At 44.5% G+C, this 27519-nt stretch overlaps 4 protein-coding genes and 1 long non-coding RNA gene across 11 annotated transcripts; 1 reads left to right on the forward strand and 4 right to left on the reverse strand.

Annotated features, from left to right (window-relative positions):
- Positions 1-114: 114 nt before the first annotated feature.
- On the reverse strand, positions 115-726 carry LOC138124361 (tRNA-specific adenosine deaminase 2). Its single transcript, XM_069039397.1, has one exon. It carries the CDS (start codon positions 724-726, stop codon positions 208-210), a length of 519 nt encoding a protein of 172 aa, XP_068895498.1. The 3' UTR covers positions 115-207.
- On the reverse strand, positions 614-1767 carry Smug (Single-strand-selective monofunctional uracil-DNA glycosylase). The gene is made up of 2 exons (XM_069039376.1): positions 1034-1767; positions 614-982 (listed from the first exon to the last, which is right to left on the reverse strand). The coding sequence occupies exons 1-2, from the start codon at positions 1685-1687 to the stop codon at positions 728-730; spliced, it is 909 nt and encodes a 302-aa protein (XP_068895477.1). The 5' UTR covers positions 1688-1767; the 3' UTR covers positions 614-727.
- A 95-nt stretch (positions 1768-1862) lies between these two features.
- shn (schnurri) lies at positions 1863-22051 on the reverse strand. Of its 4 annotated transcripts, none has more exons than XM_069039266.1 (9): positions 21918-22051; positions 21198-21850; positions 6395-9242; positions 5977-6263; positions 5739-5887; positions 3383-4562; positions 3207-3324; positions 2915-3154; positions 1863-2693 (listed from the first exon to the last, which is right to left on the reverse strand). In XM_069039266.1, exons 3-9 carry the CDS (start codon positions 9227-9229, stop codon positions 2610-2612), a joined length of 4893 nt encoding a protein of 1630 aa, XP_068895367.1. In that variant the 5' UTR covers positions 9230-9242; positions 21198-21850; positions 21918-22051; the 3' UTR covers positions 1863-2609. The 4 variants fall into 4 exon arrangements, with proteins under 4 accessions (XP_068895367.1, XP_068895370.1, XP_068895369.1 ...); XM_069039269.1 differs by lacking the exon at positions 21918-22051 and having other exon boundaries at positions 5977-6097; positions 6149-6263; positions 21198-21836; XM_069039268.1 differs by lacking the exon at positions 21918-22051 and having other exon boundaries at positions 21711-21845.
- Positions 22052-22367: 316 nt separating this feature from the next.
- On the forward strand, positions 22368-24647 carry LOC138124378 (uncharacterized). Its single transcript, XR_011157122.1, has 2 exons — positions 22368-22727; positions 22792-24647. It is a non-coding gene; the product is annotated as an uncharacterized lncRNA (long non-coding RNA).
- BTBD9 (BTB (POZ) domain containing 9) lies at positions 24493-27482 on the reverse strand. Of its 4 annotated transcripts, none has more exons than XM_069039302.1 (8): positions 27321-27482; positions 27022-27198; positions 26584-26976; positions 26273-26534; positions 26004-26223; positions 25796-25955; positions 25503-25734; positions 24493-25447 (listed from the first exon to the last, which is right to left on the reverse strand). In XM_069039302.1, exons 2-8 carry the CDS (start codon positions 27196-27198, stop codon positions 25074-25076), a joined length of 1818 nt encoding a protein of 605 aa, XP_068895403.1. In that variant the 5' UTR covers positions 27321-27482; the 3' UTR covers positions 24493-25073. The 4 variants fall into 4 exon arrangements, with proteins under 4 accessions (XP_068895403.1, XP_068895405.1, XP_068895404.1 ...); XM_069039304.1 differs by having other exon boundaries at positions 27022-27212; positions 27321-27479; XM_069039303.1 differs by having other exon boundaries at positions 27022-27225; positions 27321-27479.
- Positions 27483-27519: the final 37 nt, after the last annotated feature.

The raw sequence follows: 27519 nt of genomic DNA on the forward strand, positions 1-27519 counted from the left end.
AAAAATTTAACTATTAAATTGCCGAGAAATACATACTTTGTTTAAAAAATTTTGCAATTGATTGTTTGTACTCGACGGTGCTTTCCTCTGCGGGATATTTACGCAATTGGAAGATTTTACAAATATACCAAAACTTTATTCTGGACAACAAAAATAAACTCTACAAACTACAAACAAAAAACAGCGAAAAAAGGTAATAATGAGCGGTTATGACTTTTTCCCTCTGGTCTTAACCTTAGAAGGGGGCGCGCTGGGGTTGACCCCTCTGTAGAAATTTTTGAGCAGTTTCATGGCCTCCTCGGATCTGTACCCGCCTTTGACGACGGTCGTCGGTTGCCTAACACTACCAACATCGAAAACAGTTTTTCCCCCAAATCTGTCATTTTTGCAACCAAACACCACACTGTGAACCCCCAAGTCGTACAGCGCGTTGATGCACATGATGCACGGCTCGACGGTCACGTAAACGCGCACTTCCCGAAACACGTCGTTCAAGTCCAAGTTGTTTGCTCTGCAATAATCTGTGACTTGTTCGATGCAGTTAATTTCGGCGTGTCTCGTGGCGTTGCGCGTCTCGTTCACGGTGTTCCGCCCCAGCGCGATGATTTCGGAGTTGTGGACGAAAATGCACCCCACGGGGACTTCCTTGGCGGCGAGGGCTTCGTGCGCGTACGCGAACGCCTTCTCCATGAACTGCTGCTCGGTGGGGGTCAATTCCTGCTCCATTTTACTCCGTCACGTACTTCAACAGATCGTTCTTTTGGAAGAAGGTCTCGGCTTTTTCGGGCCAGTTGTGGTTGTTGAGAGAGCGGGGACTGGGGTGCGGCAACCGGATGACCTTGATGGCGCAACCCTTGCCTTTCAAGGTCGCCAGAGATCGCTTCTCGGCGTATTCCCCGATCCCGACGATGATTTCCGGTTGAAGGAGCTGGATTATCTTGAAGTAGTACTTGTCGCAGATCTCCTCCAACAGTTTGGTGTCCTGGAAGACAAACGTGAATCAGCATACCCAAAAAACACGAAACGGGGGTACCTTGATGTCACGCGGGGTCAAATTGCCGCCGTCGCTTTTGAGCAAGGCCAGGGGGCAATAATTATACACGAAAGAATTTTTGAAAAATGCGTCGGGGGTGCCGCACAGCTTTTTCAGCAAGTTCCAGAACCTGTCCCCGCTGACTTCCGACCTGGTACAAGCGAACCCCAGAACGGGGCGCTGCGGACACTCTTTCTCGGGTTTACCGATTTCCTCCTCTATCTTCAACCAGTCGCGGACGCACTTTATTTCTCCGAAAGGGACCCCAGTCTGGACCATGCCGAAAGGGCCGGGATTCATGCCCACGAAGAACAGTTTCTTGGGGCCCCGGCAGTACTTTCTCACGTAACTCTCGTTGGCCTTGAACGCGTACTCGAGGGGGTTGTAAATGTACGCGACGGGGGGTCGAAACTGCAACGACTTCAGCTCCTCGTTCAACTCCAATTGGACGTTTAGGAATTTTTGCTCGAAAGTGAGAGACGACTCGTCGTTATGGAAATAACTGGATTTGTCGGGAAGCGCGCTGTTGTCTGGAGCTGAACGAGTTGCCTTGCTCGCGATCACCTCTTCCGAGTTGGACCGCAAGGTTTTTGACAGCTTTCTTTTCAGCATCGTCAGAGGGCCTAGTTTACGAACCTTTAGAAGAATTTCCATGTACGAGCTAGTTTTGAAGGACAAACAACTTTGAGGTTATGTTTTCTTCGGGTTTGAACACGACTGGCATTAGCCAGTACCAACCAAAATGAACAAAAAACACCAGACCAGTAGGATTAGGAGAAGTTCCAAAGATGCTTTCGCAACGTCGGAAGTGGGCTAATGAGAGTCGGCCGAAAATTAATATTATATTTAAAACAAAATTTCATTTTTAACAATAATAATCTTGTACTTTTTTCAACAATATAAACAGAATTAACAGTTTACACAAATGAAGTTGAAACGAGTTAACCCAAAACTCTAAAAAAATCAACTGATCTAGAATCTGGCACAGATGAGAATCTCATAATCCTTAGTAAAATTAGACGAAACGATTAAAAACGATGAAGAAATGTGTTAACTCATGTAACTATTAACATGACACAAATTACCTAATGATATAAACAATATGTACAACGATGAAAATTAGCTTAACATGAATCTATTTATACAACACTTAAAACTGAAAGTTTGTAGTTCTATAAAATACCTAAAAACAGGTAGTAGTAATAATATCAACTTAAAGGAAGATAATCTTAAAATAAGATCAAAATATAAAATAAAAAGTTGATTCCCGTTACACAACCAAATAAAAAATGATCGGGGATTCGGCTTAAAAAATAAAAACAATTTAAAAAATATAAGGAAGTTTGATTGCTAAAAATGGTTTGACCAACTAAAACAAGAATTTAAAACATTTACCTATCCTTATTCATATATCACATAACATATTTGACACATGAGAAATGATTTAAAATATATATATTTTTTATATAACAGGGACTTATATCTTTTACGCTATATGTTATAAAATGTATACTCTTCTTTTTTTGTTAAGATTTTGGTTCAGTCTTGCACGAAATTAAATTAGTTATTTTCTTATCTAGCTATCTGCATCTAAGCTTTCCACCGAATTCAATTGATTTAGTTTATTTGGATCGTTGATAAAAACCTTCTTGGCTAAAGTCTGTAACAAACAAAAAAAACCACACACAAATTAATTTGATAATCGCACCAGATAAGAACGCTCAGAATGTTGGGAGTGCACACTTGTGACGTCTCATTTCCACGAATCGATCAATCGCAAGATGAGCTCATCTTGATCTGAATTAACTCGAACCGATAAATGAGACTCCCAAGGTCGGCGTCCACATTTCTGAGCAAAAAAAAAAACAACAAGGAACGAACCTTTAAGCTCTCTAAACATTGGTCCCCATCAGCGGTGTTTATTTCCGTAAGCAGACTGTTAGACCTTTCCAACTCCGCGTACAACCCGAAAGGTATCTTCGCGAGACATTCCAACTTCATGATGTGCATTTTCGAGCGCAAATGTTTCGCCAAATGTCCGTGTATTCGAAATGCAATGTTGCAGTCGACGCACTTGAAAGGCCGCGGCTCCGACGAGGACAAAGCGGGGGACGACGACAACTAAAACCACAAGACTAAGTGACGGTTCTGCCACCACCCGACCCCCACCTACTTTGTTGTGATGACTAGCACTCCTCTCGTGCTTCTGCAAGTGGCCCTTAGTCCTAAAGCTCACAGAACACGAATGGCACCTGAACGGCCGCTCCAAATAGTGAATGTTCATGTGCAGCCTGAAAATCACACACGGTAGAGAACGCGCCTCGACGCGACACCGTCGCCCTCCTTTACCTCAACTGCGGCGTCTTGCTGAAGCTCTTGGCGCAGATGTGGCAGCTCTTGTTCCCCTCCGGTTTCACGATCAGATCGTTCACTTCTTTGGTGGGGTGGTCTCTGGAGGCGTCGCCCATCGAGTACTCGTTCTTCGTCGCGATCTTCAGGTACTCGGAGGCGACGCTCTTCGCGAGCGTGTTCTTCTCGAGTTTCACTTGTTTGGTGGCTATGTCGGCCAGCGTCTCCATGGCGCTGTTGTCGTACTCGACCGACTTGTACGACTTGGGGGACGACTCGCAGTTGACCGGCTGGACTTCCTGGATCACGTAGTTCAGGTCGTTCGGGGCCAGCACCACGAAACCGCCGTTGTTCTTCATCTTGGCGTACTCGTCGTCGTACGTCTTCTGAAGGTACACTTCTTCCTTTTTCTTGATCACGTGGTAGACCTCCTCGCGCGGGGCCGGCGACCCGTTGTACCTCATCTCCGCGCTCTTCTCCGTCGGCATCGACAAGTCCATCACCTCGTCCACCTTGGGCTGCTTCGTCTTCTCGTATTCACCGTCCGCATAACTCAATTTGCGCTTTCTCAGGTCCGTTATCACACTCTGACCGTCACCGACCACGGCGTCGTTGACCTTCAACACCGGTGCCTGAGCGCTGTTCGCTTTGACGGGGGACTCACTCGGCATTAGCACTCTAGTCCTGTCCTTGACGCCCTTCCCCACCTTCTCCGGAAACCCGTCCGCCTGCTTCGGGGACTCTCTCACTTTGCTCGGCGACGCCGGATGGCCGGCGTACTTCTGTATCACGTGGAACTGCTTGATGCCCTTCGCCTCGCCGTCCGCGCCGCCGTCCGGGGGCAGCACCGACGTGTAGGGGTAGGTGAGCGGCCTATTGACAGTCGTCCTGCCCAGGAACTGGCTCACGTTCTCCGCCTCATCTTCGGCGGCGCTCGCGGGACCCAGGTCGACGGGAGCGTTGAAGCTGAGCGGCGTCTTGTCGTCGAGGATCTTGTTCTTGGCGTAGTTGGTCTTGGACGCGTGTGCGATCTCTTCAGTGTTGAGGACGTTGACCGGGGGCTCCGAACTAGAGTTCGAGATGGGGCTGGTGGACTCCCGTCGCAGATTCTGCGAGGTCTTCTGCGAAAGGGACAGCAGGCCGTAGGCGGCCTCATGTTCTTCGCGCCGCGTCGATTCGTCTGCAAAATAAGCCTCATTAGTTCTCGAAACGCGACAAAAGGCCCAAAAACATTTTTCGCCAGACGACAGTCGAGATAAAGGATCAAAGTGGCGTGTGACGTCAATGATGCACGTCTTGACTAAACTCATCCGCAGATGTTCTCATTTCCAGATAGAAATCGCAGAATAATAACTTTATAATTGAGATAATTTTATTTTTGATAGCACAAAAACAAGCATCCCATAAATAGTTATCGTTCGATAAAGAACAATCTTCAGTGACCGCTATTTTCGGAAATTTTGGTGTTTATTAACCACTGGCAAACACCGAACCAGAAACAACCAGTTTGTTATTTTTTATGAGGAAATCCTCACACAATTCTTCAAAAGTGGCGACATTTTTGTTAGTGCAAAATTTGACGTAAGAATGACACCCGCTACCCTCGATTTCATTGATTAATTTATAAAGAAATTAAAATATGTTGGCATCACTGCCGCCACTGTCACTACAAATAAACCGCAAAACTACGTAACAGGGAAATAATAAAAACACCTCACGCGTGTGTAAATACGATAATGATGCCTTTTTTTATTTAAAAAACTAGTAAAATCTGATAAAACAAACAACGATAATGTAACCTGTTTTTTTGTATTTACGTTGTGTTTGTCAGTTCTAATTACTGGTTATCTAGAGGACTAAATCTTGTCCTCAGATCTCTACTGTACACAGATTGATGTGTTTAAAAAAAAAACTGTTGTCACAACATTACTGTGCATTACTTCATTTCAAGAATGTCATTTTTGAAATTTATTATGAACATCGTGAACAATGAGTAAAGCCAGATAAGATACGAACAAGTCTCCACATAAAAAGATTTAAAGTTTGCGGCGTTTTTCTCGAAACTTTTCGATCCTGATTTATTTCTTTTTTGTCGTCCAATCTGGCATTACGAAATTCGTCGAACCGCCAATCTGCATTTGAAGTTTACAAAACGAGCTGCGACTCGTGGAATTATGACACTTTTCATCTGCTGCTAACGTCACTCTCGACCAACTGTCAAACTAGCGACGTAACGAATTCCGGTGACCAGCCGGCTTGATGACTCCATTATTTACATTTATTGTGGTTAAAATTAAACTCAATTTCCGAGCCAGACTGCCACTGATTAACGCAACATCCACACAACTCGACTCACCGCTGCTGTCCATGCCGCTATCCTCGGTGTCCGACTCGGAACTCTGGGTGCCGCTCTGCTGCGTGGAGGATCCCGAGCCGCTCGCCGCGTAGTTCTTGGTGTGCGCCTTGCTCTTCATGTGCTTGGTCAGGTTCCCCTTGGTCTTGAAACTGCGGACAGAGAAAAACGAATCGGTGACCTTGACTGAACTGTCGAATTTTTCGACGAATACAGTAATTTGACATGTCGTGTGGCACACCTGAAATTGCAGTGGTTGCACGTGTACGGCCTGTCATTTGAGTGCGTCCTGATATGTTTCTTCAGCATCGACGGCTTCTTGCACCTGATGCCGCATTGATCGCAGACGTACCGCCCCCTCCCTGAAAAATCGCACCGATCAGTCGAAGGTGAGCCGCCACAGTTTACCCCACCTCTGCCCCTGATGTACGTGTAGTCCTCGTTGCACTCGTAACCCCCCAGGATGGAGTTGGGTTTCTGTTGGTCGTCGTTTTTTTCGCCGTTACTCGGACTTTCGGAGACCACAAACTAGAAAAAAATCGACTGTCAGTTGTCCTGTTGTTACGTCAATGGTTTGAATTAACAAGCGGCCAAATATAACCGCCGGAAACGCGTAATGACTTGAAACCACCGATAAAACTAGATCTTTTCGACTGTACCTTGTAGCTGGAGTGGACCACCAGGTCCGCAGAAGTCTTCCCCGCGGTGGAGTACCTCTGGTGGCGCTGCCTCGAGTCGTAAGCGCTCAAGTACAGCTTTTCCGTTTTGGTGTCCTGCTGGCGCCACTCCGAGTACATGCTCAGCTTCTTGAAGTGCGGCACGTAGAAGGGCTGCGTCTTGTTGAGGGTGCAGTAGACCGGCTTGGTCGAGCACTTCAGCCCCAAGTAGCTGAAGTAGTTGCCGTGGAGGAACTGCTGGACGTACTTCTTGGCCACTCTCGGCGTGTCCGGACTGATCAAGATCTGGTTGAACATCGTGGGGGTGAGTCCGTGGTGCTGCTTCATCGAGGCCGTGGTGGGTTTCAGCGCCAGACTGTTCGGCCTGGCGAACTTCTTCGCCTCGCCGAAACTCGTCGGTTTGTCGGTGACTTTAACCGGCGACTTCTCGCTGGGCTTCGGCGATTTCATCTCGACCGGCTTGAAGGCGAAGTCCGTCTTGATCTCGAGGCTCTCCAGCTTGTTGGGGGGCGGCACCGCTTTGGCTTCGGATTTGGCGGGGGTTCGCGGAGCCGGGCGGCTGGTGGTGATGATGGGGGAGACGTAGACCGGTTCGAGGGGCTCCTCGGCGGCGACGGGGCCTGGGATGCCCGGCACGTACCGCACCACCTTCCCGTTGACTAGCAGTTTCATGGGGTTGCACAGGGGGGTGACCACTTTCGGCTGGAAGACCTTCTGCGTGGTGGTCAAGTTCTGCGGCTCGGGCTCGCCCTTCGGCTTCTCCAGATCGACGACCTTCTCGTCGCCGAAATTCGAAAATGTGAACTTATTTGGGGCGGGGACTCCCGGTACGGCGAGGTTCGGCTGTTTTAAATTAGGAGCGAGGAGTTTGACGGCTTGTTGGCCGAAATCCATGATGTTCGTGTATTTATACGAGGCGACGCTGTAGCGATCGACGGCGGGGCGGATCGCAGACTCATTGCACCCCCTGTACGCGTCCCCTTGCCGGCTGAAATTGATCTGGGGCTTGCCCAGGCTCGAAATGTCTATGCTCGGAGAGACCGGAGTGTTGTCGTACACTCGGATCACGTCCTGACCGTGCCTCAGCTGGTCCTCTTTGGGGTAGTTGGCCTTGTTGGTCAGCACGGTCCCGCCCGATTGCAACCCCGACTTCACCACCCGATTCTCGCTCACTTTCCCGCTGTACTCGACGAAACCGCTGTCGAACTTGTCGTCTTTATTGTCGATTTTGAAACTCTTCGTCTCACCGGTGGTGTGCGTGATCTTCACCTCTCCCCCGAACAGCTTGACCGGAGGTTTCTTCTCCTTCTCGCTGGGGAGAGTCAACGGAGAGAGCAAGTACCGATCTGTGGGAGTCGCCGGGGGGAAGGCTGTCGGGAGGCCGTCGTCGAACGAGAACGACTTGTTCTTGTCGCTCTCCACCAAACGCGTCTTCCCCAAGAAGGGTCCAGGAGACTTCAACGGAAACACCGCGTTCTGGAGGTGAGGGATGTTGTCGAAAGCGTTCTTGTTCTGGGTGAGGATCGAGGCCACGTTCACCGAACTGCTCCGACTGTATTTGGCGCCGGGCTTGACGAAACCCTTGCAACTCCGCAGCTTGTGCAGCTCCAGCTCCGTCACCGTCTGGAAGATCATCTTGCAGTGGGGACACTGCATGTCCGAGTTGAGGTTCTTGAGGAGCAGTTCCTTGATGAGGCTCTTTTGCGCGACGGGTTCGACGACTTCGCTCATGCACCTCTTCCGGTTCTTGGTCAGGTTGAGCGGTTCGTCGACGTTGTTGAGATAGATGAGGTCGGCGATGTGGCGTTGTACTTGCTCGTTGTTGTCGAGGAAGACCTCGTTGGTCCTCTTCTTCAGCAGGTAGGTGTCGCTCGAGTTGACGATCGAGTTGTTCTTGTTGATGATGTCGTTGATGTGGTCCGAGAGCAGGTTGGAGTTGTGCTTGTTGGGTTCCTCCTTGTTCTCCTCGTTCTCCTTGAAGAACTGCTTGGTGTGGAAGCGCGGCTTGTACGGTTTGGTCTTGAGGTCCGGCGTCCTCTCCTCGTAGGCTGCGTCGTTGCATGGCGGACTCCTCGGCTCCGCCGGTGATGCCTCCGGTGGAGCTTCGTTGTTGATCTCCTGGACCTTGTTGCCCATGACCCTGTTGGCGTGGGTGCGCGACCTGCAGTGCTTGTACAGGTTGGAGCGCGTCTTGAAGCTGAAGCCGCAGCTGTCGCACGGGTAGGGCCGTTCGTTCGTGTGCGCCCTTATGTGCTTCTGCAGGACGCTGGGCTTCGAGCAGACCAGGCTGCAGTACTGGCACACGTGCTTGCCGGCCGCGTTCTTCTCCGGGGGCGGCTGCACCTCGCCCTTCTCTCCGGGCTCGTCGTGGTCCTTCGCGATATTTGAGGATACGTCCTCTGCAGGCTTTACGTAGTTCTGTTTGTATAAGTTATCTAAAATGGAAGACGTGCTGACCGCTGGTTCGCTGTTTCTGTCGAAACTGGCCTTCGATTGTTCGCTCCAGTTTTTCGTCTCTACGAATGATATGCACGAGTTCGAAGATTGTAAATTCGCTATACACTCCTCTACTGATATGGAAGACTTGGGAATACGCGATGAGAGAGAACTGTTTTGATTTGTACTCTGGTTTGGCACACTTTCGTTATTGTCCTTGCGTGTTTGATTATCATTTTGGTTGCAGCACTCGACCCTTTTTTCTTCACGCGGGTCCACGACTCCACCCTTGCCCTCATGGCGGTGCCGGCTTGATTTCGGTTCGACGCTGAGCTGCTTCTTGAACTTCTTGTGCAAATAACTGTCGGCGCTGCTTTCCATCGCTGTTTGTTAACTGGAAACAAACACGAGCGATTATCGAATGAAAAATTCTGGGGCATAGGAACAATAACGCTCCGACGACGTTGCGCCGCGCTCTCTGACTCATTTACACTATAACTGATAAGGAATGATAAGAGATACTGTGAATAAATCGTAAATTATTATTAAAATTTCCTTTATGCTGCTGATGATAACGGCTTAAATATGGCCTTGACAGCCTTTTTTGCGTAGGTGGCATATCTGACCGTGCGATTTAAAACAGATTCCTACCATTGACAAATGAAACAATCGACAATCGAACTACCGCCGGCTGTCCCGATCCGTGCCCCATCAAAAAGTGTCGCGAAACGCCACCGATAACGCCGCAGCGCTTCCCACCGACTGACACACAGAAGAGCTTTTGATACTGATAGCGAGCGCTTCCAAGAAACGCGCGCTACAGCAAGTCGCACCTAAAGCCAACACTGCACTGACTTGTGATAACCACACGTCGCCGATAAAAAAACCTAGATGAACAAAACACAACAAACACCATTCTATTTCTAGCCGTTTTCGTCTGCATTCTGTTAAAATTCTCGAAAGCGAATCAGCATCTCCGAGTAGGACTAGCATCTGCCGTTCTCGGAATCCGATCACTAGCGGGGATTTCGTAGAAAAACCAGGTACGGGCTGTTGTCTCTTCTCGGAACCGCCGGATGATTCTCAACGATTCGAATCCTCGAGAGGAGAGGGGCAACGCCACCACCTACCTGTCCTCGACAGCCGCAGGCGCCCGACTCTATTTTAACGTCTTCCTACGAAAATGTATCGACTCTTCAAGGACGAATCCGATCCTGCTGGGATTTCCCGAGCGGTCGACGAGATGGACTCGCGTTTCGGTCGACTGACTCATCCGATTTGGGACCGTGGAAGAGCGTCCGAGTGTCGTGATTGTGGTTTTTACGTAACGGTTCAGTGGCGTACGCTCGAGGACCGACGAGCGACGGTTCCGGGTCGTGGAGGGGTGGCAATTCGCGTAAAGGTCGACACTGCAAATTCGACCTTCAGCGTCGACCAATATTCCAATTGGAATCGAATCTGACAGGAAATTATTTCGAAACGGCGGCGGCTCGCACGTCAACTTCTGTTTCAAGTGGTCCAACAACATTTTTTCCTACCCTAAAAAAATATACAACATAAAATCCACTCAAACTAATACCACCGATTCAACTACACCTACGCAATTCATCGAATCAAATTGTTACTTTTAATTACGACCCGACTTAACCTCAAAATGACAACTGGACCACTGTTACCAACACTCGTTTATGACATCTGTCAACCCGACGTGACATTTTCGCGTGTCTGACTGACCTTTCCAGGCAAACCGTTTCCACACCGAATGAACTATGAAATTACGACACAACCGCACGTACTTCTTGAAAAAACCGCAATTATCACACCTGACGTGAACACCGCCGCTGCCATCATCCAAAATTGGACTGACGTTCTTGTGCACGATGAGAGTCACGTTTTGATCATTTCCTTTCTAGGGGGGCACGCCGGACTTGAAATGTCAAAGAAGGCGCCGTTCTGGTTTTGACGTTCCACCTAGTCTCGATTTTTCGCCAGTTTTTCACACGATCTGCCAATAGGCACGCGTCCAAGTGATTTGAGATTAGGCTGTGACAAAAGGGTGGGCCCGCCTTCATATTTAAAATTAATACTGTTGCATAAGGCCCAGTTGCGTCAGTAGAAAAAATCCAAAATTAATAAAAACAAACATTCGTTCATGGCGAGCGGTACAAAGTTCGGATCCTGCACTCTGTACTCCTCTAGAAAATATTTCTAAAACAAAATCGGAAACGAGATAAACACACGAGTGCCTCAACAACAACAACAACAAAGCTGATGTCACTTCCTCCAAGCGAGAGTGGGCGTCGTGGAACGTCGCGATTTGTCGCCCTTCGTGTCGTGAAGGGCTTCGAGGGGAATCCCCCGAACAAGACTAAACCGTTTTCGTGGAAGACAATCGCGTTTCTTTCTCTCTTATCAGAGCTGAATCACAGTCGCACTTGGCCAAATTTGCGATAAGAGGTATTCGAGAGATGATTCCACATTCCGGTGTGTAAATAATGACTTGACACATTTTTAGCGGCTGGAAACGAACAACGTCGCCGGCGATTTAAATGCCTCCAAGTCTCGGACTTAATATAGCAACAGGATCGATTAAAATCGCGGCGGAAAGGTCGCCCCCCATCGGTGACACGAAGAAGGCGATTTTGGCTTGCGAAAACAGAGCAGAAAACAACGGAGTAAAGTCCTGTTGACGTCTTCTTATCGCGTTTCCATTAAACTCGGCGATAATTCCGTTGCAATCTAATCTGTCACGACTTGATTCGATTTTCAAGGTGTTTAAATCTGGCTGGCTGGGCGGGGGCCGGGAGCGGCTTCGCCTCGACCAACGTGAGGGCGGTTCCAGTCGCCGCGTCGGCCCTCCAGGTCCAAAAACGAAAGCGCAACCGACCGGTTCTTGTTATCAGCACCGTGCGCGATTTCCTGCTTCCTCGGCTGCAACTTCCACGACCGCGGCCAAATAGAAATCGGCGGGTTAGGTTGTTGTGCATAATAAAAAACAACTCCGATTAGATAAGCACCGTATTTTGGCACCGAGTGGATTTGTTGTGTTCGTTATCGCGAGCTGCGCCGCTCATCCGCCGATCGGAATCTAGCGCCCATCACCTGATGAAGGGTCCCGACCAAGGTCCGCCGCCGTATTAATAATAATCTTATTTTGAAGGATTATTTTCGATTGGCGGCCTGGATTCGCGAAAATATTTGGGGCATCTGTGTTCTTGCAATTCCGAGAATAAACAACAAGTTCGCCGGCTCCCCCGACGCATCGCTCAAAAACTTTCCCGTAAAAATAGACATTGACATAATAGAAATTCCCGGATTTTAAATAACCACTCTCAGAATCGGTCGGAATTTCAGCCGAACAACGCAAATAACGCGCGGATGGGGTCGCGATTTGAGGTGATGCTGTCACGAGTTGACCTTAAATGATCAATTTGAAAACGTGAATCATGCGGTGACGCCGGACTTGTCCGGACCGGGTCCCCAACGAGCCTCGCCAGGTCTCGGTTTCGAAAGTGACAGGTGGCACAAGAGCAAAGAGTAAGCGCCCGACATTTTAATCGCATTAGAACAACTTCGCACATAAACAAAGCCTGGGAATTCCTCAAACAGGTGGAGTCTTGATAAGCCGGTGTACTGTCGTTTTCGCAGGTACATCACTCATTTTCCTTGGAAGTGTTATTATGACTTGTCGCTCCGGCATGTTGACTCTTGACTCCATCATGCGAGAAACATTTCGGTGATGATCTTAATTTTTCGTGCAAATAAGTGCGATCCGTGCTGGTTGCATGGACAGATAAATATTTTTCTTCTACGGTCGCGCCGACCTTGTTGCACAGGATGTCGTGTTTTAGAACACGGAATGACCGAGAGTGTGATGTCATTTTAAGAATTATATTATTGACGCCGTCATTACTAATTCTGCACCAGTGTTGCCAGATCTACCGAATTTTCGGTAGATCTACCGAATTCACATAAAATCTACCGATCTACCGATTTAAACCTCAAATCTACCGAAAAGTTACTCAAAAAAATTTTCATAATCTAACATTTTTAATAAACATTTTTACTTCATTTGCATAAGAGAACATCTAAGGCGTTTTGTTTTGGACTGGTTGATGTGCCGTTATTCCTGGAGTTGAAAGGGTGATCCCGTTAATTACCCCGCTTTCTTTGTGTTCTGTTGTCGAGGGTGTGAAAGTGTCTAGCTTTTATTTATGTATAGTTATTTTCAACATGTTACGGACTTGAACGTATTTCTTTAGAATTATATGACTGTAGCTGTTTTGTTGTTCTTTTTTTTTGCTTTTCTCCTTTTGCCAATTGTGTTTCACAATTTATTAATTTATTTTAGATGTAAATCATTTTATTCCACACTATATATGTATTGTTTTATGACAATATTTCTAGGATTAATTGGAAAACAGCGATTTTGTTTACGTAAAAACCGTGAAGTTCTTGCAAGTTTTTCCAACGTTATACTTCATAGAAATATTGCTTTTTAGTTTTTTCAATCTGGAAGGCGTTTTGTTTTGGACTGGTTGATGTGCCGTTATTTCTGCAATCGAAGGGGTGATCCATCACCAAAACTCCGTTAAATGCCCTATTTTTTTTTGTGTTCTGTTTAAATTACGCCATGATGAGGGTGTGAAAGAGCGTAGCTTTTATTTATGTAAAATTCAATCGTTTTATTACAAGAAATACGTCCAGTGCCGAGAAATAAAAAAATCTACCGATTTTTTACGAAACCTACCGAAAAGTTCCGAGTTGATCTACCGAAATGTCACTCGATAGGTCTGGCAACACTGTTCTGCACCGTTTGGCGGATGTCTTTCGCCCAGTTTTGACACAACTGGTCGAACACCTGAATTTGCCGCCCCAATAAAAACAATCAGTCACAATCACAACTTCAAAATGCACATTTTCGACATTCGGTTCTCCACGCTGGGGCTTGTTTTCTACGTTAATTCTGGCCTCACAACTGGAAGAATAATTTTCAAAAAATTTTCACCGCTGATACGATTGGCTGATTCAAATTTGACGCCAACAAGCAAGTCTCCGATTGGACGACCCATTTTCCACTGTTTTCACAAATCATTCAAATTATCAAATATACCTCGAATGCTTCCATTTTAACCTCCTCAAAGAATTATCTCCATTCTAACGATCACCCAATAAACGTAAGTACCATTAGCGTAAACATCATATTTGTATTTGCTGCAATTCCACCGATTATTGTTTATTACGTGACATAACCTCACTTTTGCTCGCTCTTCGCAATTCACCAAATTTTAAAACTCGATTGGTGGCTTTCTAAAACCGATTGACCAGAGGCGTAATTTGACTAATTCGGAGTATTCCACGACTTTTAATTGTTAAAATCTATACATTAAACAATACTCCGGTGACGTCATTTCGGGTCAGGGTTCGCTTAACCCATACACAATGGAGATACTAGTGAGATAAAAATAATTGAATTCTCTATCATGAAACGTGACTTCCTATATTTCGCCCACCGCGAAGAGTTTTTCAACGTTATTGGTTCGATATCTTAAAGTTATGTTTTGGAAATCGCCGACTGGATGTGTTGTAGTTACTTCCCACAAGAAAGCATTATTCGCATCAGTTAACGCAAAACATAATTAAACCAATCTATTTGTTGCAAAACATTCTTAACTACCGTAACTACTAAACACGTCAAGGGGAAATCGCAGATCAATTGGACAGCTGAATTCAAGTTGGATTTTAATCTAGGGGAAGATGAAAAGTTAGGTTACATTTTTTAATTCTTCCACACCGTATTAAGGAAATTTCTTTTTTTTTCAACGCATAATGGGACACGGATTAATTAAAATGTCGTTTCATTTGTGCCAACTTGTACCGTCTTAAGTTACTATGTGGGATTTAGGGATATTTATTGTTTAACCAACACAAGTCAACAGGTGTGGATCTTTGACATGTGACCGGACTGTATGAATTATTCTCGATCACTCTGTCAGTCCACTTGGCATTTTGTCGAAGTCTCTTCGGTGTCTAGAATTGCCAATCGCCTTCACCGCAACTTGTCTTTGTCTGCTGCAGCCGAATCGTTCGAATTTTGGGCGTTTCTTCACCAACAAAATTGCCATCGATCAGTAACAAATCAGCAAAAAGCAATACGAATCGGTATTTAACAGCTCAACTTCCCTTCATAAAATGACAAGTGCACCATCAATCAAGAGAGTCCGGAGCCAACTTGAAAATACATTTTATCTGATGAAACTTTTTTTTGCAAACAGGATGTAGTGGCTATTTGTGGAAAACTTGAAACTTGGTCAATTCTTGGGCGACGTCTGCGTCGTGTTTTCTAATGTGGTGCAAATTGTTGCCAAACGCTTTGCAAATGAATGAAGTTATGCATAATGCAGTAGCAGCCTAATTTGTAAGCAATTTGAAAATGTTGTAATTAGAAACGTCGACGTTGCCGTTTCGGCATGTTGGCATAACTGTATCGCGCGTCGTGGTCGTTCAGTTCACACCTTGTTCTGTTTTAATTGGAAAATTACAACGTCACCACAGTGTGGGACCTTGACGAAATCCGAGTCAAATGACGTTTTGATCGATTAATCCCGTCGCAAATGCAACAATCGATCGCTTGGCGATTAATCGACCAACAAACGAACGATGACTCGTCCGCTCGATTAGCACACTTGAATCGATTGTTTCGCGAAGCGAGTGTGACATTTTAAGGCGCACACTCCACTTGCAAATTGCAACCGACAATTTGCGAGATTTCACAATGAGCAACGGGAAGGGGAAATTACGATAGAATTCCGAGAAGAACGAACCAGGAGGAAATCCGAGCTGGATCGCGTGCACCTCTCCGGGGATACCCGGCCCAAAAAAATCACAAATAATGCACCAGGACGAAAACGTTTCGGCCCCCGCTCCCTGTCGACGTCCTTGACCCGCACGTCTGGCCAAAACGCGACTAATTAAGTAATTACGATCGCGTTTGATGACTTCGACGGATGAATAATGAGGGACAGGTGTCGGTGGGTGCGTTAGCACCAGTTCTGCTGTCTCATGTGTACAAATGGGCGGCATAAAAAAATATACATCAAAATTTTTGCCATATATCAACAAATTCAATTGATTTTCGGCTCCACTCAAACATTCAACTATCATTTTTCACTTTTTTGGCTTAGACCAGCCGAAATTACTCCGCCTCTTTGATATTTTATATGAAATGAAAACAAAAAAAATACGCTTTTCATACTTTTTCCATAAATATCTATAATTCTCGTAACTCTCCGGAAATCTTATCGAATCATCATAATTCAGCAAGGTTTAGTTGTTTAGTATCTATAACTTAAAGTTCGACTAATTTTACCTAAAATTAAAGACGGGATGGGTGTCTCACCTAAAGATAGTAATTCGGAATGGTTAATTGAAACTACCAAGATTGGTATAAAACCGGGAAATTCAGATGTTTCCCTATCGCGGTTTATCCACTCTACTAAATTAGAACGTTATGAAACGGGTATGGTGAAAAGAGTGTAAACAATTACCATATTTAAAAATTAAATATTTATTTATTCTCGTCTTTGTATATGAAAATTCAGTCAATGAATCCACATAATAGAATTTAAATTTTAGCAAGAAGCCATTAATTACAGATCAAAATTCAGTTGATTTTACTTGAAATTCAGGTGGGGAAAAAATTAACAAATCGTCATTTTTCATCGTAATTTTTTTTTAAATACACCCTATATATATCATATTTTATAAAACGTACGCCAATGCGAAGTAACCTCTAGGAAATATGCTTTAAAACAAGAAAACCGCATTGGTGTACGTTTTATAAAAATATGATATACAAGGTGTATTTTTAAAATGTGCCGAAATTTTACCTACGAGGTTGTGGGACAACGTAGAAGACTAAAAGCAGTTAAAAAAAATTGTACCTCAAAAATTAAATGTAAATTTATTTTTTGACATAGAATTTTTTAAATATTTTTTCCGAGTTCTACATGAAGTGGCTCGCCGTTCAAGTTTGGCAGGACATTTACCCAACACTCTTATTTTGATAAAAATAAATTTCTACTGTTGCAGATTGTTTGAGTCGTGACGGATGACGTTATTATAAGATCATCATGATATATATAATAAAACTATTATTAATTAACTACATACATATTACATATATAGTTTGCACCCCTGGGAATCGTAATAAATCTTCATCACATAGCTTTATTTTTGTTCTTTAGAAATTATTTTATCACCCCAGACGAATTTAATTACTGGTATGTTATCATAAATTACAATTCTCTCTAAAATTAATTCACGTTATGTTGCGGCCAACTAAAATTATTAATTCAATTAGTAATTCAACTCTCAGATAATCATCTAATATAAGCCAAGCTTCTTGACCACCACATTTTAAAAATTGACTCACCGTATAAATTTTTCCAATTTTTAAATCCTCAATATTTTTATCTTGAAATAAAGCCGCATCATTCGATTTTTCTAATTTGTTTTTAATATCTTTCAGATTACTCATTTATATGATGTATAAAATCAATCAAAAATTTATTTTTTAATTCAAAATAAATGGAAAATAAATCTTTCACATTACAGACTGATTAATTGAGTTGGCTGGGATGGTAATTATAATTATTAAATATCTGATATTAGTTTAGGGCTGCCAACAAGACATTAGTCAATGACGATTTTCCATAATATGAATTTAAGAAGAATATTAAAATTAATGGTGAACAAATTTGTAAATATCAATTGTCAAACATCATTATTTTGTTTCACATAATTAGAAAAAAAAATCTAGATGAAGGAACATGCGTTAGTTATATAATTATGGAACAGTATATCCGGTTATTGGCTTTGATGTAACGAAAGAAAATGATGAAGCTTTATTTGGTAAAACAAGAGTCGCTGAAGTAGAAGTTAATTGGACGTGGAGAGCTTATCAAAATATGGGTTGTTATCTAAACTGCGTTGTAGAATCGCGAAATGATTCGGTTGTTCTTTTTCTATTGAATAAATTGGGTGATACAGGATTTTATTATCACGTAATCAAATAAAGAAACTGCTGAGTTGTCAAGAAAAAAGAATATGTTGTAATATAAATGAAGAGAAAAACAGATTAATGTAAAAAGGAAAATAAAAATTATTGTAATAAATATGTATCAGATTTTGTTCCACACAGATAGGCGGATTCTTACCTGCTTTAGCGTCTTTAATTTCTGCGGCAGTAACAACACCAAGATGCAGCTGGTTATACAGGAATAGTAGTAGGAAACGATATTTGGGAACGACTTATGCAGGTTTTTATAACGTACTACGTACTGATACTTTTATGAGGGTTGGAACGGTTGGGACAGCCCATTGCTTTCGGCCGTGATAAATTACTCAAATTATTGACGGTCCGAAATTTAAACATTTTTTGCACTATTTCACTTACAAAACACAATGTAAATAAAAAGAAACAGTGTAAAAAGACAAACAGTTTTGAGTAACACGCTTTAGATGTTTGCTGTCACAATTAAAAGTATTCTCTTTTAAAATTTCATACCTATTTTCACCGTTACTACCATACCGTACCGTTATTTGGGGGTAATTAGTGGTCCTAAGTAGGTATCATACCTAGAAGGACCCGGCAAATCCAATAATCCCTTTGTTATCGACAGAGTAAAAATTCCTGGTACACATTACAAAATTTCGGTACAGACCATCAAGCTTCAAACGTTCGGAGAGTGCCGAATCAACCGACAAGCTATAAACCATTGTTAAGAAGCAATCGGGTTTATTTTATAAATCAGCTCAAAAGCCCTGTGGAGATGGAAATTCGTGGAAGACAAGTCTGGGAATTCAGGGAAAGGGGATAAAATTGATAGGAAAGAGGGGTTAAGTAATATAAAAATATCCAATATAAGTATGTAGCGGAAAATGAAAAAAAAAATCCTTGAACTTTACACTTTAGTGTATTCGCATTTGATTTGTTACAAAAAAGATTGAATCGGTTACAATTCGTTTTCAACCAACTGATTTCTATGATTCACGTTGGGTGTTTTACATAAACAAACCACATTTAAGAAATATTTTATGTTTTTATAGCCGGAAAAACCACCACCAGAAAAAATTAAAATATATTTACTAAACTGGAAAAAAACCTTGCTTGGACCAGTACTCGATTACAAATGAACTCTTCTGTTTTATGTGGTAATTATGCACATGATCATTAATGTAAATAAGGGTAAGGATTTTTATTATACTTTCAATCACTTGCTCAAATGAAAACAAAAGTATTTTTAACTTGATGACTGAAAAATCGCGCGGCGATTGTATTTTCATCCAAAAAAATTAAATTTTATTTCCCAACCGATATTGGTCCTGGTGTAAGTTTATTTTTACTTGAAAGTCTTGTATTTAGAAGAGAAAGACTTAAATTTAAATCGAATCCAGTTTAATAATCCCCTTTTTAACAATTAAATTTGTTACATTGGTTTAATGGACGGACATATTATGTATACTTCATTCGTATAAAAAATTGAATCTTGAACGAGACAATTTTATTTTTACATTTGACGGATTCAAATCCACAAGTGTTATTTCAATAACTGAAAATAACTGAAATTTATGATCAATAATAAATGCGGCTTTCAAGGATCTCCGTCATGAACACTGTAAAAAATGAACTTCATAATCTTGGATTTAAAAATAAAACAAACACAATTAGTGAGGACCGATTATAATATAATTGATAATTACGATGAAGTTAAGTGTAACATCTTCAAAAATAATATAATTAACGAGCCATATTAGGATGGAGGGGATTTGCAGATTATTTCACACACGCATGCAAATCTTCACGCCTCTTTTTTATTTTTTATTAAGCCTAATGGAATCAGTACTGAATTAAAAACGACGCCTAACACAGTCAGTGAATTGACACAATTGTTTGAGTACTAAAATAATTATCGTTAGATCCGCCGAATGAAAATTAAAGAATTGTTGAATAAATTAAGTGAAGTGTATCGTAATAGAAATAATAATAAAAACATTGTACAAGTACACAAACTTAGAATGCCTCATACCTAATCATACCTGCAAAACCCCACGATCTGTGTGCCTATACCTATGCCATTTTCTTTTACCGCCATTTTGTCATCACCACAAATCATCACTCATCATCACGTAACAGGTGTTTTGTGGTCATCCTGGTTTGGCTCTCTGCTCAAGAGTATTGTTGTGGAAACTAATATTTAAATCATGTTATTTCAAGCATTTATCGAGGTATTTATTTCTTGTGCAAACATGCCCGAATTCCTTGTGCGTCCGACAGATTTAATTTAATTCAATTTAATTACGGCCATATAGTAGAAGAAAATAAAAAACGCTCTTTTGTCGCTTTGTCCTGCCAACTCGAGGCGTAGTAGAAACGAAAATCATTGAAAAATATTCAACAGATTGGCAGAACCTGTGGATGGCAAGGTAAATTCAAACAAGTTTAAAACTGTACATCGTCAAAAATTTTACATCTGTATGGAATGGCTTCTTTCCAATATTTAAATTGTAATGAATAAATATTTATTTCTTTATATTCGGTTATTGTTTACATCCGTTTCATTACACCTGTTTCATAATCTTTTACTTTAGTAGTTTGGGTACACCGCGATATGGAAAGAAATGCTTCATCTGAATTTCCTAGTTTTCATTAAAAAATGTAGTAGTTTTAACCAGTCATTCCGAATTATGAGGATTTTTAAATATTTTCATTCGAATTTTGGCTAAGGAGCCATGGTCCCTTTTCGTTTTAATTTAATATAAAAAATCAAAGAAATGGAGTTAGTATCGACCGGTCTTAAAAACTGAACAAGAATGATCAGAAGAATCAAAATTCTGGAAACTTGTTAAAATATCGATGTACATATTTTTAAAAACGTTGCACTTTTTGCGAATCGGTGTTAACTAACGTGTCTGGTGGTGGTGGTGTCGCGGTTCGCTCTTGACATTATGTCTTCCGTTCGGCGTACGGTGGCTGGGCAAGTTCTTTTGTTTCAGGTTCGGGGGCGTGCATGATGAATGGAGGCGAATTTCTCGGTGACGTTCCGGTAAGTGTACCTACGTAGCGAAGTGAAGCGGAAAAAAGTGTATATCTGGCATTCGAACCGGTGAACGTCAGAGCTCCGTTGGTGGGAACATGTGGAAAGAATCTGTGGCGCGGGACAAGGGGAATGCTCGTCGACTCGAGACAGACAGCGTATGACGCCAAAGCGATAGTCGGAGCGGCGCCAGGGTACACTGCGTGCAAAAAATCTGCCCGGGGGCGCCCTTCCGGGCAGCCCCGACTCACCCTTGCGACGTCTCGCCCACGTCCTCACATGGCGGGCCTCGGGTCGGCACTTCTTGCAGCACGGGGGCCACGGGGCTGGTCGGCGCACATGCGATATTTACAAAATAATAACAGGTTAATGAAACTCGAGGGGGTTGGCACTACTGCACACGGCCTCAGGCCCGTCCGTTGTCGCCCATCGCGGCTCCGTCCCGCACTTTCGCACTTATCGAACAGATTTCCCACTAATTTCAGATAAATCTACAGATACTGCGTGTACAATACACACTAAATATGATATGGTGGCTCGCGCGGCGCCATGTTTACTAGTTCCGTCTCTGTCGCGCGGACACAATGACTAAGACACTTCTCGCTCTCCTCGCTCTGCCACCGATCCGTCCTCGTCGCGCGCGCTCTCGCCGCCCTCCACGTGTCTCGCTCCCTCGCCGAGCTATTTGTTATTCTACCTCTTTCCTCGAAAACTTTCAAACCTGTTTCAGCGACCGTCTCTCTCTTCGGTTGGATTCACCTTACCGTTCCGTACGTCATGCTTTCTCTTTCTAAACATCTCACTCTTCATTTTGCGCGAACACGCGATCCGAACAAAGTCTAACAACTGGCTGGAAACGCGCAATTCGTGCCCGTTCGCCGCCGTTATCCTCGCCGAACTGATCCTGCGAACATTAATATTACGGTCAAGTTGGCAGCACCGACGATAACAAACCAACAGTATTTACGTACGCGATGATGACAGATGTTTTTTCGTGAAATTATCGGCGACCCCCGTCCCGCGACGCCTCCCGCGCTCCATCACTCTCTAAATATAGCCGGCGCGTTTCTTAAATTCGCCGAATTCTGCACGGGATCGCCCCGAACACGCCTCCGAAGTCTCTCTCCAGCCACGGAATTTCCTCCGCGGCTCCTCGCATCTAAGGCCGGCCACACGCGCACGGCAAGCCCCACGGACTCCTCCAACGCAGCCTCCCGACACCGCCGCCACCCCCACACTCAAACTCCCACAAATGTCACTTCTGTCATCGGTCACGGCACACTCTTCAATTTTGTCAATCGCACGGCGTCACACGTCCAAACCAAACAAGACGCGAACAAATAAAAACATCCAAAATACCTAAATCACGCTAAATATTATGCAAACGCGAATTGACACTATCGCACAACAAACGAATAATTAACACCGAACAAAATAATCCCTCTCGAGGTGCTTCTTAAGTCGACAGGGTCACCACCCGCCACAAACATCACTCGTTAGTTGGTATCTCTGTTAATTTGTACCTGTCAAAAAAGGGTGAGTAGGTAATTTAATTTCTAATCCTTTCGGAGTTATTTTTAGAATGAAAACGCCGCTTTCGAGAACTGGAACGTCCTTGTTGTACTTCCGCGTTGTCGTTCGTTGAAATTTTTCACAAAACAGCGTGCGCAAGAATGGTCAGTCATGGAGCAGTTGAGACAACAAATTTTGGAAAAACAATCTCGTTCCGGAAAGATTTTGAGGAAGATACGAGCTAGAATGCTGTCTTGGGGGCTATCAGGGTACGACGTTTGCGTGACGAGTGTCACTTTATTGGTGTGTTAATTGTGGTTTGCATTTTTGCAGGAGCCAGCGCGGGGATCCTTTCGCGTGTGGCCGACCTAACGACCGGCGGAATCTCCTGGCGACCTTCTCTCTCGCACTCGAACGGTCGTCCTTGTTTTATGTAACAGGTTATGTCGCCTTCTCACTTTCGGAATCTCCCTTGCGTCCTTGTTCAGGCACGTATGAATGAAAGGCGTTATTATTTGCGCTTGTGCTCTTCGACCGCATCCATGGCAGGAGTCGGCCGTAAAAGGTGGTCGGCCGAGCGGCAACGGCCGGATTTATCGACGTGTGCAGGTGCCGCGGCCCTTCCACGAGATAAACACCCCGACGCGCGGGGCAATTAACGCAAAATACACCCCCGGGGAGTCGAGGGGCGACCTTTCCCAATCGGGAGAAGGGCGAGTTCGTGCGGAACGACGCTACGGATTCCGATTAGATTGAATTTTGTTTTCACCGCGCCAAGGTCATCTTGTATGAGTAAACCAAAGTTCAGTTCTCTTCCACCGCGATCGAATAACACTCTTAATTTAAAAGTCAATCAAATTCGAGTTATCTCGACCGGGTTTCGGCATAGATAATTTATGCACTATCGGTCCGACACCGAGGAACAATTTAAACCAGTTTCGTTCACGCTTTGCATACATTTTTATTCATGCCCCGCAAGTTCAAACTATGCATATTCATCCGCGTATTTAAAAAAAAACTCTTATCATCATAGTGCGACGCTGTCATTTCGACAGACTTTGCACCATCCCCCCAGCATTCCATTTCTTTTCTCTCCTTTATTTTCGAAAGCGCTAACGTTAAAAAACGGAAACATTCGGCGCCACAATTATTTTTATTCAAATATAGAAAGCGAGCAGCTGAGCACACCGAAGGTTTTGTCTGTTGCGAATTTGCAAACAGGTTTCTTATCACGCGCCGATCGAATTTCTACACATGTAACATTTTTTCACAATATGAACAGCGTCTGGGCGAAATTCCCCGATTCCGACCAACGCTGATGGTATGCCGGTGATGAGTTCACGTGGGTCGCTACGTTTACTCGATTTTTATCGATCGAGAGAAGCTTTTTTAACACGCTCTCACGGCCTTTTTGGTTGCGTCGAGTAAACACGAGTCAAGATAGGCTTCAAATCGGGATTTCCTCAGTGTGCAGGAGATAATAATGGGCGTCGTCGTCGTGATCTCGCAAATCCCCGTCCACAGTTTGAATTGTTATTTACGTTTTTCCATCATATCTTTGTTTACGTTTTGTCGTCAAAGTTGCGAGACCACCGCAACGACAGATCTCGATAGCGATTCGAATTCTTGACCTCTAATCGTTTCGTTCATTATCTCCAACAAAACACCGCCAGCGCGAATAAACAAAAATGTTAATCGTTCCTTTAATACACTCTGTTACGTTTCTGCATGATAATCTTGCAATTCTGACGCGTGTATGTTAATTTTTTATTAATACCGTCGGCAAACGTTGAATAATGCTTCAAAATAGATTTTTTAAATTCAAATTTGTTCATTCATTGTCATCAGACGGCCGCGTGTCTCTTATTCTTTGCAAACAGAGTAGAATTGTTTGCGGACAGAGTCAACACCGTTATCTGTACACAGAATTTGAGATTTTCTTGGCAACTGGCGAGATTAGGCTCGTTCAAATATTGCTTGTGACGTAACAATTGGTGCGAATTTGGGTAGTCGGTGGGTAAGAAAGAGAGCGAGTGCGGTGTATTAGTTTATTAGGAAATATGTCATGAGAGGAAAATATATCGCATTTCTTATAACAATTATTTACAAAAATTCAAACGTATCACCACATTTCCCGTGTGTTATAACTTTTCTTCCGTTTTAACACAAAAAAAACCATCATAAAAATACTATATGTTTTTTGTGATGTTAATCTACCTGCAACACTCGAGGATATAAATATTATAGTCACATTTTCTTATAAATTATTGCTAGTTTGGAAAAATGAAACCTCACTTCTGTTCCGACAACAAATTATCACATCGATTTTATTGAAAATTTTTACCTGTCCAGGTGAAAAATATTTCAAATAAAATTCCTACAATATAAAAGCAATATTTATTGCGAATAGTGCTAATACCTATTTTATCACAAGATTCCGCCCTCCGCATGTGACCACAGAACAGCCCCTTCAGTAATATCATAATTTGTACCCACGACGATTAGTTTGTTAATTACTGTAAAAACACGAAACAACATAAAATAAAAACTTGAACCGATCATTATTGTAAACGAAATATACATAAATTAATAAAAAAAAGACGCAAGCGCCGGACTCAGTCGTCGTCCGAGGGCATCTCCTCCGCCTCCGTCGCCATCTCGGTCGCCACCATGTTGATGTCTTTCTCCGGCGTGGCGCTCCGGTTCGACGGCTTCCCCCCGGACGTGCCCTGCGTCTCGCAGGAGGGACACTCGAAGTGGACGCAGTGGAACACCTCGTTGGCCGAGTTGTGCGTCCCGACTATCCTGATGAAGACCACCGGCCGCGGGGGGAAGCGGATCAGCTGCCACGACTTGCAGTTCTCCCGCGTGTAGTCCACCACCATCTCCCAGTCCCACACGTTCACCGACGACTCGATGTAGTAGCTGTAGGTGCGCTCGTCGCAGTCCCACAGCAGCAACCTCAGGCTGGAGATCACGTACGGCTGACCTGTGCACAAATCAATCGTTTTCAACGCATCCCGCCGCACTCTCGATCGCTCTACCTAATTGGATCAAGATGGCGCCCGAGCCCAGCTGGTGGCAGGTGTAGCCCGAGTCCCAGTCGTAGTGTTTCGTGTCGCCGTTCAAGAGGGCGTTGCGAGACCGACTGACGCCCTCTATCACGACGGCGCTCTTGTCCAGAGTCGCCACGTTGTAGTTGGGACAGATTATGTCGTTCACCATTTTGGGAATGCTCAGCTTGCAGGAGGCCTCGAACGAGACCAAATGGAATACCTGGAGAAAATCGTTAGTTTTCGTCGATTCTCTTTTGTTCCGGTGACGCAAATCCGATTACCTTGTTGACCGTGTTGTGCGTCCCCACGATCCGAATGAACTGTACAACGCGATTTTCGAAATACAAGTACTGCCAAGACCTACAAGAATAATGACTATAATCCACAACCCTGACCCAGTCTTTTTGCTCCATGGACACTTCAATGTAGTAGGAATAGGACCTGGAAGGACCAAATCAGACACGATCGGTCAAAATCGGCGAGAATCACCTCAAGTCGCGGTCCCACAGCAGCATGCGAATGTGATTGACGATAGAGGGCGCTCCTAGTTTGATGATGATCCCTTGATCCCCCGGCCCGTTGATTGGGTGCCTCGTGTACCCCTTCTCCATGTCGTAGGTGTAATAATCGCCGTCCAGTAGATATTCGAGTAGTTCCCCTGCGACAACCTTGGAACCCAACCGTGGAGAAGAGACGTTTTCTTCTAGAACTGCCGCACGGATTAGACCGAGGTAGTCTCGAGCGATGTTTCAACTCACTGAGTTGGCCCCGATGAGGCAAACTGCTCAATCTGACGTTGGTGCGTTCGGCTATGGCGTCCAAGAGCGCGTCAGGCTTGACCAGACCGGCCGGCCTCACGACCGACAGCAAATCGGCGACGTTCATCAGCGGCAATCTCACGCACTTCATGACCAAGTCGTCTTTGTCGGTGTTGGCGTTGCACCAGTTGCAAACGCCGCGGAAGATCTCCACTTCAGGCGCGAAAAAAGAGTCTCGGCGCAAAAGCTCCACCAACGAAGCCTGGAAGAGTGCGATCAGTGTGCGGGAAATGCAAGATCTGGGGGATTACTTGTGACAGTTGCAGGAATGATTCGTGGGTCAGTATTTCGGAAGCGTGTCTGTCGAGAAACGTGTGGCACACTTCCACCAGTTTGTCGAGCCCGTACAGATGGGCAGTGTCCAAAATGGGACAGACGTTCCGTAAGGCTAATAATTGCTTTAAAATGTCAGATATTGCCGTTTCCAAGTCTTGGAAGCCGTACTGGTGGGCCAGACCCAACGTGTCCAAGATGACGTCTTCTTTCAAGGTCATGAGGAACACGTGACCGGTGTAGACGTACTTGAGGAGGATCTTGAAAGCTTTGACGGGGGCGTCGGGCAGCACGATTTCCGACTGGTTCGACTCCTTCAAGCCGCCGTACAGGAGCGCCCTGAAGTACTCGCTCCGCGCGGCCAGAATAACCTAAAAACTCGATGGAAATGATCCGAGAGCTGGCGACGCCACTACCTTGTGGGCGTAGAGCTTCTGGCCTTCGACGATGAGCGTGATGTCCGCATACTCGTGGCTCAAGCAGAGCGACGACAAGTTCTCCGACAGCTGGGAGAGGTGCTCGATGTCCCCCAACCTGACAACGTCCGAGTCTTTCGCGCTCGCGTTTTGCATGTATTGGTGACTGCTGCTCATCTTGACATCGAAAACTGATAATTTAATCTTGTCGTTGCGAATTTCGTCGAGCAGGTTTAAAAGAAAGTCGATTAAAATATGGACGATGGCGTGCATGCTGCGGGGCCGTTTGGGGTACTTACATTGCGTTGTTGTCGCTGTTGTGTGGCTATTTGAGGTGAGGCACTGACCAATCGCGCAAACAATACCGAAACACCTAAAATAACACCACAAATGCGTCCCCCATAACAACAAATCAAACCGATCAGCTGTCAACGCGATGATGGCGCCATCTACACCGAACGAAATCGAAAAGTGAAGCTCCGTTCGCCGTCACCGGCG

The sequence above is a fragment of the Tenebrio molitor genome, chromosome 2 (genome assembly GCF_963966145.1).
Source record: "Tenebrio molitor chromosome 2, icTenMoli1.1, whole genome shotgun sequence".
In the NCBI taxonomy this organism is placed as follows: domain Eukaryota; kingdom Metazoa; phylum Arthropoda; class Insecta; order Coleoptera; family Tenebrionidae; genus Tenebrio; species Tenebrio molitor.